The 16,531-nt window shown below is 31.8% G+C and overlaps 2 protein-coding genes across 2 annotated transcripts in view; one reads left to right on the forward strand and one right to left on the reverse strand.

Moving 5' to 3' along the window:
• The window catches only part of LOC127739304 (uncharacterized), a 338,236-nt gene that overhangs the window by 275,283 nt on the left and 46,422 nt on the right, over positions 1-16,531 (reverse strand). The window lies entirely within an intron of this gene.
• The window catches only part of LOC127739303 (uncharacterized), a 65,676-nt gene that overhangs the window by 40,175 nt on the left and 8,970 nt on the right, over positions 1-16,531 (forward strand). The window contains exons 7-10 of the mRNA XM_052250976.1: positions 2,742-2,813; positions 7,543-7,614; positions 11,418-11,489; positions 14,825-14,896. Coding sequence (XP_052106936.1) covers positions 11,458-11,489; positions 14,825-14,896 — 104 coding nt within the window. The 5' untranslated portion in view covers positions 2,742-2,813; positions 7,543-7,614; positions 11,418-11,457. The remainder of the gene's footprint in view (positions 1-2,741; positions 2,814-7,542; positions 7,615-11,417; positions 11,490-14,824; positions 14,897-16,531) is intronic.

A 16,531-nucleotide genomic window follows, 5' to 3' on the forward strand; every position in this document is an offset into this window, starting at 1 on the left:
ATGCATAGTATGATCAATTTGATACATCGTCATGAACATGCACGAAATATTTGCCACTGGACGGTAAGCAACCAACAATCAATCAATCAATCAAAATTCCAGGATTTGGGATAGATTTTTGTTTACATTCGATTTCAGACTCTCTTCTATATTTGTCATATAAAACAATACAATGATGAGCTTTTCAACATCATATTTCTCTAGCAAATGTCTGTCTTGGTCACTTTTCTTCAATGCCTCTCTTGCATTTTTAACTTTAGAAATTAACTCATTCAATTTGTCCCTAGTATAAAGATGGTTGTGCTTACATGTGTTATTCTCAGCAAATTGCTGAACTTATTGATAAAATTTATCCTGTTGATCAACAATACTAGGCATTTTTGTTAACACCTTAACTTTTACTTTTGTTAATGACCATGTGAAAGACCAGTGAACAGGAGTTCAATTTATAACCTCAAGGCAATATAAATGAATCAGTATGACTTTAAAAATAGCATTGCAAATTTTTTATAGTGGGTATCAACACTTTTTTATCACAATATCCATATAATAAATTATTCTACGAGTTATAACTGAAATTAAGCCTTATTATGTACAAATTGTAATTTGTACAGGCACTTTTTGTACAAATTATAATTTGTACAAAGTCAAAATACAAATTATGTACAAAATGATAACTTGTATACAACATATATATATAGATCCATTTTGTTACATCAGGTGATCCGTTTATTTGGAAATCGCCAATGGCAGTCAGCAGTGTTTAAGAACATCCGTTGTTCGACCTGCTAGTCAAATGCGTTTTGTTAAAATATACTTTTTCACGTTTTTGGTCTTTTGGAAAATGTTGTTTGTGTTGTATTTAGACCCCTCTACCAAGAAATTGGTTTGGCATGCACACGTATAAAAATTGCAGTTTTATCCAACGCAATCATAGGTTTGAACGTTGTTTTCAATTTAGACTTGTGTATAAATACATGTATATAATAAGTACGTCTGAACCAGTGCCAACTCTACGACAGATTTTATCCATCGGATAACCAGTGATGGTGATACAAGGCTGAAAACACATTCTGTATATATAATTCGTCTAAATAACAGCCCAACAATGCTAGATTTGTATTCCGCAAATTTTTGTTCTTCCCTGTCCGGGATTCGAACTCATGCTACTGAGATATCGTGGCACCGAATCGCCTTGCACTAGGCCCGGTGCGCTAAACCACTCGACCACCCAGGCTCGTCAAAAATCAAGCTTTCGTTGGCCGGGTGTTACCTTTCCTCGTCAGTTTTTATCTAGCATCGTAACACAGTACATGATATAAAAGGCATGGAGATGGAATATTACAGGTCAGTTGAATTATCTATCGTAGAGGATCTTACAAATTAATGTAAGATGCAGTCACAGAAATAACTATATTACAAGTATGTCTGAACCAGTGACGACTCTACAACAGATTTTATCCATCGGATCACCAGCAGTGATGGTGATACAATGCTGAAAATACATTCTGTATATATAATTCGTCTAAACAACAGCCCAATAATGTTAGATCTGTAAATTTGCGGAAGCAAATTTTTTGTTCTTCCCTGGCCGGGATTCGAACTCTGAGATATCGTGGCACCAAATCGCCTCGTCAGGTTTTATCTGTTTATCTTCATTCAATCTCCATGCCTTATATTTCATGTACTGTTTCACGACGCTAGATAAGAACTGACGAGGAAAGGTAACACCCATCCACCGAAAGCTTTATAATTATAGAGCCTAGGTGGTCGATTGGCCTAGCGCGTCGGGCATAGTGCATGGCGATTTGGTGCCACGATATCTCAGTAGTAGAGTTTGAATCTTAGCCAGGGAAGAACAAAAAATTTGCTTCCGCAAATTTACAGATCAAACATTGTTGAGCTGTTGTTTAGACGAATTATATATATATATATATATGTATATAGTGTCTAAAAATAGCAACAATCAACATTCAATCTATCTAGGCGTGGATCAGTTTGTAAATAAACTGATGCAGTTACTGAATTAAATTATATAAATGCCTAAGAATGAAAATTTAACACACTACTGAGTGTTATAAAAATAGTTGTTATATTTTATATATTCACGAAATATTTCGGTAAACAAATTAGCTTCATCAGGCGCGTGCAGCCATCCAGGTAAAAAATCGGAGGTTGTAAAGAAATTTTTGCAGCTTTATGTACATTCATTCTTTCACAAGACATACTTTTGAAAATATCACCTTTCCAGTAATAGAGTTAAATTAAAATTGGGACACCCAAAATAGAAAACAGAGAGACATATTCTGGATGCAACAGCTACGTACTTTTGAACCTGATGGACTGAATGAGAGAGATAAAAAACAGTTGTATTCAAAACCAAAGGAATAAATCCTGAACTTCATACTATCTAACTAACTCAATTATTTGTTTTGATTTAAGAATCGCAATGTACAATAAGCTGCACAAATATATTAAAGACATGTACATTAAGCTGCAAAAATTTCTTTACAGCCTCCGATTTTTTACCTGGATGGCTGCACGCGCCTGATGAACTTATTTGTGTAGCGAAATATAAAAAATGTTTTTTACAGTGAACTTTCCTTTTTGCCCATTATACTTAGCATCTGACATTTATTTTGTTAATTGTTATTGTGTATATGTAGTATACTTTCATGCATAAAGATAAGCGTATATAAATACTTCGGTTATGATAACTTAGTGTTGTACACATTTTTCAGAAGTTTGAGATCAAACAATCTGACATTTATCAGGAAAGACACTTTCGAAAATCTTACCAACTTAAAATCTCTGTAAGTACAAATATTCGCAATGATTTCATTATTTAGAGAATTCCTTATACATGTTATATTTGAAAAGTCTAATTTCAGACTGCATGACTCCATGTTTCATCCGGAGAGGGACACCTTGTATCCCCTTACATGTAATGAATATTCTTAATCCCCCTGACGTATAATGTGTGTTTCTCTTTAAAATGAACAATTGTCATCGTTTCTACAAATCACTTTCTGGCGAGATAAAATTTTATGGAATACCACATCTTAACATGTTGTACTAGCATAATTCTACTTCAATGAAATTCTAATAATCACATAAAGTTTATGTAATGGTTTACATTAATATTGACTACGATAGTTCTATAAAAAGTTTTATATCAAATTAGAAATATCCTATCTATATCATCACTATTTCTATAAATAAAATATTTACAACCGGAATATAGATATCCTTAGTCGGTATAAGATTTGTAGAAGTATTTTACCAGAAATATATATAGGAGGGAATTATAATAACCCCGAATTTCAAATCGATCTTGTTATGTTATCCATAAGTTATGCAACATTGTAACGAAAACCGAGCGGTCGTGCCTTAGTGTAATGCTATAAGAATATGTTTTTGTAATATCAGTCATAAATAGGGAATAAAGTTTACATCCAGTCACTCTTTCCTTGGTGGCATGGTACTCTGGAATTCTGTATACACCCTTGTATGGTAGCTGTAACGAAAACCGAGCGGTCGAGCCTTCGTTTAATGCTATAAGAATATGTTTTTTTTTTGTAATATCAGTCATAAATAGGGAATAAAGTTTACATCCAGTAACTCTTCCTTTGGTTGCGTGGTACTCTAGAATTCCGTATACACCCCGGTGCGGTTGGTTCTTCTGGTTGGGTAATACCTTGGATATAAAGGGTAGATAAGGGCATAAGTTTTCGGCCCGTACACAATTATGGTTTTGTATGGTAACTCTCCGTATCGATGTTCGAATGAATAACAGACTCGTTAAATAAAATCAACTGATACAACTTTAATATGCATTAAATATCAACAATACATATATAATTCAAATAACTTAAAAGTGTTCAATTTAATAAATAAACATTTCATTAACCTTTTTGTTGCGAATTTAAGAAAATGGATAGCAGGAAAATATACTCAGAAAGTTTACTAATTATAGTTACGAAATCGGCAAATGGTAAAACTCGATATCAAATGATTCGTTATAAAGTTTAACTTACGAAGTTATTTTCTAAGTGTAAACCGTAAAGAAATTAACATTTAACATACGGACCTAGTCTCCTCGGACATTGTAATATATCGTCCCTTGTTACTACTTGGTCTGGTAACTGGTATCTATACTTCTATTACAATCGCTTGGAATTAGCGAGATTTACGTGCTGAAACTTATTTGAATTATCAGCCGTATTTATACTTCAGTAAACCAATTTCCTGATTTGGTTTACCATTTAGGAAATACCTAAATTACCGAAACCGGAACTGGTTATTACCAACATTGGTAAAACGTTAAACAGTTAAGATGTGCTCCAATGCAAAAACAAAGGCAAGGATAATAAAAGTTTTAGAGTTAACAATGTTTAAACACACTTATACCAGAAATATATAATAACAAAGGTCATTTATCGGTACGATTGAAACGACGTCATTACACAATTTTAGGGGAAACAAGTTCCATTTCAGGGAACCGACATTTCGTCACAATATTTAAACTTGTCATTCAAAACATTTGTGTGGTTTGAAATGCACGTGATCAAGTAAAACATACATTACTTTTATTTATTGTTATCATTTAATGTTACATTTGGTTGATAAAAACCACTCAGATTCACAATTACAAATATGATATGAATGGTTTCTTTCAGGGATGGGGTAATTTCAAATTTGTAATTGTAATGCATGGTAATGCATTACATTTTTCCAAGTAATTGCATGTAATGTGTAATGCAGCAATTTGTGCATTACATGTAATTGTAATATAATCCATTACTTTAGCAAAAAGTTGTGTAATTTCATGCATTACATGTCATTACTTTTTTCGCATACTACATCTTTTACATATTGTTGGAGTTTTAAATAAACCAAATTTAAGATTTCTTGATTAACTAAGAATATGTTAATCATTAGAATATATTCTTTATTTCATCTTATTTCATACATTTTCCTGCATAAAAAGATTGATATTTCAAAGCATAACTGTATTGTTGTCATAAGATCAAAGAATATCTTGTCTTGCTTAAATAAAAGATAATTAACCTTTGTTATAAAACACTAATTAGTTTGTTTTACAATCAATATTTTCACCATTTAGACATTTGTTCATTAGTTAAGGTCTACGTTTATTTTATAATTAGGGAAGTAACTCACAGTAATTAAATATTTCGTTTAAAATTAAAAAAAACCAACAAAAGTATATTTATAAAAGTAAAGTCAACATTAAGTTAAAATAATTAAAATTGTAAAAGTCGAATTAAATAGACTTTTTACATGTATACTTATATTCAATTCATGGAACAATTACTGCATATTCTAGAATCTTTTGTGACTTCTAGTTGTTTTTCAAAATGTTTAATTTTTCTATTCACTTAATAAAATTTTCAAATGTAATGTGTAATTCAAGGCATTACTTTGCAAAAGTAATTGTAATATAATGCATTACTTTGATAAATGCATGTAATTGTAATTGTAATATAATGCATGGTTTGGTCAAAGTAATTGTTATATAATGCATTACATTACAATGTAATTCGCCCCATGCCTGGTTTCTTTATACATTTGTGCATTTCAAGATGTATACCATTTTACTGTGTAATGCACTCTGCCATCACTGTTTTGACGTTGGTGTATACATTTCTCCCGAAAATATGACAGCAGATGCAAACGTAAAGGACGGCAAATGTTCTATATTAGTAAATTATTTAATTTAAGATTACTTCAAGTACTTTCGAGAATTCTTTGATTCGCTTTTATAGAGATTACTTAAAGCAAATAATGCAGACTTTTTATGAGTCTGTTTGACTGGTAAAAAACAACCGTATGTGATTATATTTTTTAATTGTCCGTGTGTATTGTAAAGGGTTTGATTATCATAGTTGATGTGGTAAAAAGATTAGGTAATGGACAGGAGTATATAAAAAGCATCATTCAAAATCGAAAAAATACATAAACAGTTAAAAGTTAAATAACAAAAATACCGAACTCCAAGGGAAACTCAAAACGGAAAGTTCATAATCAAATCGGAGAATCAAAAGTTCAAACACAACGAAAGGAATACAACTGTAGTATTCTTGACTTCGCATAGGCATTTACTTAATGTAGAAAATGGTACAATAAACCTGGTTTTATAGCTAGCTAAACCTCTCACTTGTATGACAGTATAAAACTCCATTATATTGACAACAATTTGTGAACAAAACAAACAGACACATAGACACAATGTCAAAAATAGTACGGTAGTCAACACAGCGTTATAATCTTAATCCTTATAAACATAAATAAAAATATCCACAAAGAAAAACAAAATGGCATATAGACAAGGCACATAAAACAAAAATAAAAGACAAGAATACAAAATTAATCATTGTCCAATAACACAATGGCGGGATGTATAAGTACCGAGCCACGTTAAAAGGATGTTACCAAAAATGTACTACATAGTAAAGGTTAATAATTTAGAAATACAAACAAAACAACAATTAACGTTTTGATTATTTCGATTTCAAATTCGGTTTCTAATTGGTGTCGTAAAAGACAACAACATGTAACTAAGCTGGGACTTAAATATATGTCAAACCATTTCCTCTAATAACTTTAATGTATTCCAGAAAGAAAAAAATCTGCTCGTAAAAACAAATAAGATGTAAGTGCTAATGAGACAACTCTCCATCCAAGTCATTATGTGTAAAAAGTAAACAAATGTAGGTCAAAGTACGGCCTTCAACACGGAACCTTGGCTTACACCGAACAGCAAGCTATAAAGGGCCCCTGATTATGAATGATCTGCTGACCCTTCCAGAACACCCGAGACCATTCCCAGTTTTTGGTGGGGTTCGTGTTGCCAAGTTTTTGATTTTCTATGTTGTTTAGTGTACTGTTGTTTGTCTGTTTCTATTTTTTTTTTTTACCATGTCACTTTGGGTTTATTTGCCTCTCTTTAAATAAAAAAACATATATCTTTAGTGATCCTATGTGCTTATCATTAATCTTTTTTTCATATTTTGAATCTCAAGTATCACTTTCATTATGATTTGATAACGGCCTTGTTACAGTTGCAACAACCAAAGATCTCTCTCTGTGTTGAGTATATATAGACTTATAGGGACTTAAAACATGTGTTTGGCAAAGGGTACAACTAAATCAAGTAAAAAACTATACATTTGACTTATTTCAATATCTACTAAAAAAAAGCAGTAGATACAAATCCATGTGCATTCTACTATGTTTAAATAAGTAGACGGGTGTTACAATGCAAGATAGACAATGACTGATGAATTCGGACGTAATAATCATTCATTCGTAATGATAAAACAATCATTTGCGAAACATTTTGCTTTCATGAATACTATTAAGTTATCCCATTCATTACGATACAATTAGTCAATGTAGCTTGTTTGAACATCGGTAAACTGCTGTTCTTCATATTTAGCTAGATAATTATTCACATATCAATGATAATAAACAATTTACTTAATGTAAAATATATGTAACATCACCATTATTTTGTTTCAGGTATTTGCACACCAATCAAATAACTACAATAGAACTAGGATCATTTCAAGACCTTCCAGCGCTTTACCTTTTGTATGTATACATTTTGACAATATTTCATCAAGAGGAAAATGAAAACTGAATCTTAAAAAAAGTAGTGTCAGACTTGGTTTACTATTATCAATGATAACGATACATGGAGTTCTGCCGTCCTCAACCGTAACGACTGTTTTCCCAGTTGGTTAAGCTATGTAACATGTATTAATAATCGAAAATGCCAAACCAAATTTCGAATTTCAAACCGTAGGAACAAAAATAAGACACATGCTACTAAATTTGTGATTTTCCATAGCATGCATAGATCGTCGACAAAACCACAAAACCATATCAAAAACAAAACATGACATGGCATATAAACACATCACAGACACGGGTTTTGTACGCCAGACGCGCGTTTTGTCTAAATAAAACACATTTGACACTCGAATTAAAAATGTTTAAAAGGGCCTAATAATATGCGAAGTTGAAATACACTGACGACCAGATTTTCCGAAAGGGATGCAAATATAGCTAAGGTAATCTATTACTTATGTAGAAAATCATTTGTTTTTTAAAAAAAATTAAAGGTTTTGTAAACAGTCAATTTATAAGTATGACCATATCAACAATAGTGCATGTTAACACAGAATTGCTGAGTACTAAGCTTATGATACAATAGGAGGAAAACCTCCATCGGAAGTGTCATCGACCAAGTGGTAGCAAAAAATACTTAACAAGTCTAAGATGCATGATTTTTTTATTAGTTGTTATTGGCTTTAATCTAGCTGTCAGTAATTGCGAGTACTCTCAGATCTGTACTTAGCGTCTTTTTGATGTTGGAATGTACAAGTACCCGGCCTAGTCTATTTTGTGTTTCTGTTGGATGTATTTCTATTTGTATCCATCTGATGGGTTAATAGATATAAGAAGATGTGGTATGAGTGCCAATGAGACAACTCTCCATCCAAATCAAAATTTATAAAAGTAAACCATTATAGGTCACAGTACGGTCTTCAACACGGAGCCTTGGCTCACACCGAACAGTAAGCTATAAAGGGCCCCCAAAATTACTAGTGTAAAACCAATCAAACGGGAAAACCAACGGTCTAATCTATATACAAAACGAGAAACGAGAAACACTTATGAACCACATCAACAAACGACAACTACTGAACATCAGATTCCTGACTTAGGACAGGTGCAAACAAATGCAGCGGGTTTAAACGTTTTAATGGTACCAAACCTTCACCCTTTTTCTGAAACAATAGTGTAACATCATTACATAGAAATACACACTATAAAATATCAACTGAAATAGCTTAACTCAATCAAAGGACATATTGACACCATTGAACATACACTGAACAAATAAATTTGACCTATGATACAATGTAAATAAAAAATTATAAATAAACTAAGGGAAGAATAATAAAAGTAACATGTTATATCGGTATGAAATGTTAAACAATTAAAGAAAAACAATATGCTCGAACAAAAATATCAGCCATTTGCAATAACTTTAAACACAGGTAAATGAAAATAGTTTTGTTGTTAGGTATACGTGTACAGTTCCAATAGAGAAAGGAAATATTTTTACAAAATAAATAATTTTGATGTTCATCGTACGAAGTGAAAATTTATAGTAATACCAAACACTTATCAAAGCTGTTATATAGACCAGATATAACCCTGAATGACATTAATGACAAAAAAGCAATACAATTAGTATCAACAGGTCAAATAAACAAGAAAGTACGATTTGAGAGTACTCGCAGTTACTGACAGCTTGTTAAAAGCCAAAACAATTAATAATAAAAAATCATGCATCAGAGACTAAAATCAACTAAAACACATCCCAGGGATTTAGTATTTTAACGTCATGGACAGTCAAAGAAGACATGACTAGTGCAATGCCAAAAATAAATGTATCGACAGACAGTAGGATAGTAAGGAGTTTAACCTCTTTATAGATCAAAACGAACGTGGGTGTGTCTTAATACATCCCGTTTGAAAAGAATACAAATTTAGTTATGTTTTATTTTGCTGATGACAAAATCGATATTAGTGCCAATGTAAACTATATTCAAAGATCTAATTACAACATTGGTAAGATAACCTTTACTTATAAGTTTGTTTAAAGGTTCGATGAGTTTACACGGATCACATAGTGATTTCCGCGCTTTAAGTACAATATTACCGTAAAATTTAGGATGTGAAATACCGTTTTTAATCAGTTTTCTACAAGTACAGCCAAATTTGCTAATCACATCTTTGAATCTATAAAAGAACTTAGCAAAAGTTTTACCTAATTTATGGTAACGAAATCCCTGACTTAATAATTTACCAGTGATGCATTGATTACGTTCGTTAAAATCTATGACATCACTACACACACGGGCATAACGAACGAGTTCGGATATATAAACACCGTATGATGGAACCAAAAGGAACATCGCCATCTAAAAAAGGAAAATTAACAATAGGGAATGAAAATTCGTCTCTTGTGTCGTAAATTTTCGTATGGAGTTTTCCTTTAGAGATTGAAATGTCCAAATCCAGAAAAGGACAACTACTGCTGTTTATGTTTTTAAGCCTTTTTCAACTGATTTTTATGGTTTATACTTATGTTGTACTGTTACACCACTGTCCCAGGTTAGAAGGAGGGTTAGGCGCCCGCTAACATGTTTAACCCCGCCACATTCAGTATGTGCCTGTCCCAAGTCAGGAGCCTGTAATTCAGTGGTTGTCGTTTGTTGCTGTGTAACATATTTGTTTTTTCGTTCATTATTTTGTACATAAATTAGGCCGTTAGTTTTTTCGTTTGAATTGTTTTACATTTGTCAATCCGAGGCCTTTTATAGCTGACTATGTGGTATGGGATTTGCTCATTGTTGAAGGCCGTACGATGACCTATAGTTATTAATATCTGTGTCATTTGGTCTCTTGTGAAGAGTTGTCTCATTGGCAAACATACTACTTCTCCTTTTTATATATTAAGTCTGAGCAAAATGAACCATAGAAAAATATTTTGATTATCTACCTCATGCAGAGCTCTTAATCATTGTCCGGTTTTGGGATATACTTTTGGTTATATCAGCTTGGCAACATTTAAATTGGATGTTAATTATTTTCACATATTTTGTTCTGTAAAATGAATGTAAATATATTAATTGCAATAAGGCTTATCTGGCGAAGTCAAATCATTATTTAATGCTATTGCTCTGTTAATTGTTTATTACGAGTTTTGGTATGAATAGCGCTAATTTTAATTGCATTCTATTAGTTTTAAATAAGTAAAAGAGTGTTGCAACACTAGTTAGACACATCATAGGGAATTCCAGAGTAATAATTATTTATTGATAAGGAAAAAAAAGCATTTGCAATGTATTACCAAATTATGTGTTGTCGTAGCCAATTTTACGTTTATTGCTTTTCAACATCTGTTTAAACATCTGTAAACTGTTGTTGCCTATATTACAAATTGTTAACTGACTGGCGTTATTGTCATATCAATATCAATAAACTATATTTATCAAAATCTTCATCTATCAAAAACAAATGAACAACTATGTTAGAGTTAATTATGAATGCATTGGATAGAAATCGACATTATGCAATTGAATATAAATACCTTTGTGAACTAATTTCGGGTTGAACAAATATCTATGCAAAGTCTGTAACTGTTTTGTATTGATGTAAAATAAGAAACAAAACATATCACAATTCATCTTGTATTTCATATTTGGATGTTCCAAAAACGATCAAAGTTATACATGAACATTTATACGTGCACTTGCTTAATGTCAATTTCTATCCGACACCGCTCATGTATGAAAGAATACCGTTATTTTTTCCAGATTTTTGTACAACAATCAAATAACTATAATACAACAAGGAATGTTTCAAGACCTACCAGCGCTTGGCTATCTGTATGTATACATTGTTTTTATATTTTATCATGAAAAAAGTTAAATATATACGTAAATTTAATCATCTGCAGACTCGGTTTACTATCAATGTTGACGTTATATGGAGTTTTTAAGAAGACGAATGTTACAATGATAAAGAATATGGGAAAACGGAAGTTATAATCATGCATTGACAGGGATTTGTACACGATTTGTATTCATGACATAGTAAATAATTACATCACATTCACCGGGATTAAAAATGTGTACGTCAGATGCGCGTTCCGTCTAAAAACACATTTGTGATACTCAAAACAAATAAAGGCAACAGTAGTATACCGCTGTTCAAAAGTCATAAATGGATTGAGAGAAAACAAATCCGGGTTTCAAACTTAAACCGAGGGAAACACATCAACTATAAGTGGAAAACAGAGGAACAACAGAAACACTGAAGTGCAAAAAAACCAAACGCCAACATACATAGAAACGAAATACTTGATAACAACTGCCATATTCCTGACTTGGTACAGGAAATTTTAAGACAAAAATGGTGGGTATAACCTGGTTTTATGGCTATTAAAAAGGCCAAAATAAAGAACGATGTTGAAGAATTATGAAGACCAAAACTTTCGAAAGGGATGCCAGATATAGCTGAGGCAATCTATTCCTTTGGTAGAAAATCCGTACTTTGTCGCAAAACTAACAGTTTTGTTAACAGTTAACTTATAGTTATGACCATAGCAATAATAGTGCATGTCAGCACAGAAGTGATGACCACTATGCTTAATATACCCCCAGGAAGGAATCCTCCATCAGTAGTGTCATCGACCAAGTGTTAATAAATTAACTCATCATTTATATCAGGTTAAAAAAAACTTAAGTCTGAGCAAAGTGAACCTTACAAAAATATATGTCATCTACCTCATGCAGAGCTACTATTCCATGTCCGGTTTGGGGATATACTTTAGGTTATATAAGCTTGGCAACGTTAAAATTAGGTTTTAATTATTTTTACATATTTTGTTCTAGAAAATGACTGTAAATACATTAATTGTCGTTATGCTTATCTAGCGGAATGAAATCATGGTTAAATGCTATTGCTCTTTTAATTGTTAAATAAGGTTTGGTATTTTGAGCGCTCATTTACCCCTATTTTTGACATTTTTGCCTATTATGTCCGTTTATTAAGTTCATATCTTGTTGTCAATATAATGGAATTGTATGCGACTGTCATACAATTGAGAGATTTAGATAGCTGTAAAACAAGGTTTAAATTACCATTTTCTACATAAGAAAATGCCTGTACCAAGTCAGGTTCATGACAGTTGTTTGATGTGTTTGAGCTTTTGATTTTGCCATTTGATAAGGGAATTTCCGTTTTGAATTTTCTTCAGAGTTCAGTATTTTTGTTATTTTACTTTTTGATTGCATTCCATTAGTTTTTAATAAGAAGACGAGTGTTGAAATGCAAGGTAGACAATGAATAGGAGATACCTAGGTTATAATTATTAATTGAGAAGTAAATACCGTGGTGCCGTTGCAAATTTTACGTTTGTTGCCTTTAAATAATAATATATTGACCTTTATCATTTTGTTAGTATTTTCGAGCTTTACCGATGAGTCTTTTGTTTACAGAAAACGCGTCTAGCACACTTAATTGTAATCTATGATGACTTTATAGTAAACAACAAAGCGAAAGATGCACGTCAAATTAGAATAGAAAAACAATCTGTCAATGTAGTTTGTTTGATCATCTGTTAACTACTGTTGCTCATATTTTCATAGCATGCATAGATCGTCGACAAAACCACTATACCATACTAAAAACAAAACATGACATAGCATAAAAACATATCACAGACACGGGTTTTGTACGCCAGACGCGCGTTTTGTCTAAATGAAACGCGTTTGACACTCGAATTAAAAATGTTTAAAAGGGCCTAATAATGTACGAAGTTGAAGTACACTGACGACCAGATTTTCCGAAATGGATGCAAATAAAGCTAAGGTAATATATTACTTATATGTAGAAAATTATTAGTTTTTCAAAAAAATTAAAGGTTTTGTAAACAGTCAATTTATAGTTATTACCATATCAACAATAGTGCATGTCAACACAGAACTGCTGGGTACTTAGCTTATGATACAATAGGAGGGAAACCTCCATCAGAAGTGTCATCGACCAAGTGGTAGAAAAAAAACTTAACTAGTCTTAGATGCATGATTTTTTTTTATTAGTTGTTATCGGCTTTTAACTACCTGTCAGTAATTGCGAGTACTCTCAGAGCTTAAAATGTCCTGTACCAAGTCAGGAATATGGCAGTTCTTATTAAAGAATTTGTTTCTATGTTTGTTGGCGTTTGTTTTTGTTGCATTTCGGTGTTCCTGTGGTTCCTTTGCTTTCCTCTTATAATTGATGTGTTTCCCTCGATTTTGGTTTGTAACCCGGATTTGTTTTCTATAAATTGACTTATGACTTTTGAACACCGGTAAACTATTGTTGCCTTTATTTATGATAACAAGTGCATACCAATCGACTATTATACTTTTTGCCGTTTTTTATATGTTATTGAACATATATTTTACAAAACAATATATCAGTGTGACTTTTTTTAATATTAGTTTCTACTAATGCCTAACAGTAATGCTGTTTATTGACTGGTGTAATGGTCACACCAATATTCTTATATGATATTTATCAATTTTGACAAATCTTTATCTTTCAATAATAATAAAGACAGAACTGCATTCTATTTGAAGCTTGGCCTACGTAAAACGCGGATTTTACTGTCGCAAATGAGTTTATTTAGCGACGCGTAGCGGAACTGGTACTAAACATATATTTGCGACAGTAAAACAAAGTTTTATGTAGGCCAAGCTTCAAATATAATACTGTTATTTCCAGTATAATGTAATTCCGTTTCAGTCATTAATTCGGTGTATAATTTCATAAAACCAAAATTCCGCAAAATAATGTTATCGTCTTTGGCAACTGAACAAGGTGACGTCACATGTATGATTCTGGCGTCCAATGTAAATAAAGGCAACAGTAGTATACCGCTGTTGAAAAGTCATAAATTCAGGGCTTCTTGAATGTCTCGAAATGTAATAAAATTAGATCAAAGGATATCTTTTGAAGTAAAATGTTTTTTTTTTCCTCAGGCTAATATTGAAGAAATAACATGTCAATACAGAACAGAAAATCAAAATATCATTTTCTCTTACCTACAGACAGGTAGATAAAGAATTGTACGCTTGTTGTTATCCAATCAGAACCATTTATACAAAATGATTGCATTAGAATGAACCATTTCTTTGGTGTAGAATACAATTAACATTACCATGTTTTGTTTCAGAGATTTGAGCAGTAATCAAATAACTACAATACAGGAAGGAACATTTCAAAACCTACCAGCTCTTAACACCCTGTATGTATACTAGTTGCAATATTTGATGTAGAAGCAAATTACCACGTCAGATTTTTGTGTGTGTGTTGTGTTGCTGCTGCCATAAACATCACATCTAACATTAATTATATTACCCGAAGGATTATATCTCTTAAGTGATTTTTTAGTCCTCAAGTCCATTCTAATTCAGATAAATGTTTCGCATCACAGAACAAAGACATTTCGATTTTTGTTCATACCATTATGCTGAACCAGTTTAACAAAGAAATCATTGGTATCTGTTAACAGAGATAAAAGTACATTAAACAATTTAGAATTAATAGTTCAAATTCATAGATGATTAAATCTGAATGATTGCCAGGGTAAAGATAACAAATGCATACCAAACGACTATTATTGGCGTCAGTATTGCATGCTTTAGATTAAATCACATAGAGTCCGAGTCAGGAAAAAATAGAACCTGTCCAGGTTTTTTTCCATTTGCTTTTTATTGCAGTAGATTTATTGTAGAATCGAATTGTTGTGCTCGACCTACCTTTTTTTCATAAAAGGTCACCTGACACATGAATACAACCGACTACATGTAAAAACAAATGAACATTATACAGATTGCATAATTACAATCATATTCTATAAAATAATCGATATATCCGTGTCTGTTCTGACTAATAAAGAATATCGAACCTTACATAAATCATCGTTTGTCACATTCTAAGATTCCAGTTCAATATTACACATTTACGTTAATACCCATTTGTTACAAAGCTTCTGGTTTTAATTTGGTCTGGACTAATTGCTAAACAAAATTTCATAGTTGTCAGTTGCATTATATTTGATACTTGATTGTATATTTGTCTTATACAGTATAGTTATATTACTTCAAATTGCTAAAAAACATCTTTTTCAAGATTTTTAACATGCATTTTAACAGAAGTTATTGTAAAATTACTTGCTGTAGGTGCGGTGTGAATCAGATGTGGATATTAGAAAATCCAATGATCTGTTACATATACCGTAAACAATAAAAACAACACTTAATAAAATGCATGCGTACGAATCGTTTTTCTGTGTTTACCTTCATCAAAACGCTCAAAACCGAATATTTGAAAGCCAATAATGTATAAGAACCGATATAATCTGAATATCACTCCCCTTGCAATAATATTTAAATATTTAAATACTCTTCCCATTACAAATATATTCCAGATCCAAAACTAAAAGACAAGTTAAATGAATTGGTCCTGCTTTGTTTCATAAAAAAGAATGGCCAAAGTGAAGATGCTTGGTTACTTGATTGACAATATATCTGTTACGTTCAAAGAAAGTCTTTTTCAACAAAAAGTTTTTTGCTATGACATTGTAATTTTGCTTTCGACCTATGAGTTTGCCCATCCCTGTGTTAACGTCTGACTCGCAAAGTCCAAACAACGTCGCACAACTCCATTTATGGAATTAAGTAAATAGAAGTGACGACAGAATCTCATTAAACACTATATAAAAAACTACAGATTGAAAGTTGTACTCAGCAAATTTGTAAGTTCTCAAAAACATTCATACTTTTTTGGGGAAACGATTGTAGACAACTTTTATTTGTTATGAATTAAGAATTTTGTAATAATTGCTTAAAGTAAAAAGAAGTAAAAAAATGTTATTCAA

This window comes from Mytilus californianus, unplaced genomic scaffold (assembly GCF_021869535.1).
Source record: "Mytilus californianus isolate M0D057914Y unplaced genomic scaffold, xbMytCali1.0.p SCAF_4, whole genome shotgun sequence".
NCBI lineage: Eukaryota > Metazoa > Mollusca > Bivalvia > Mytilida > Mytilidae > Mytilus > Mytilus californianus.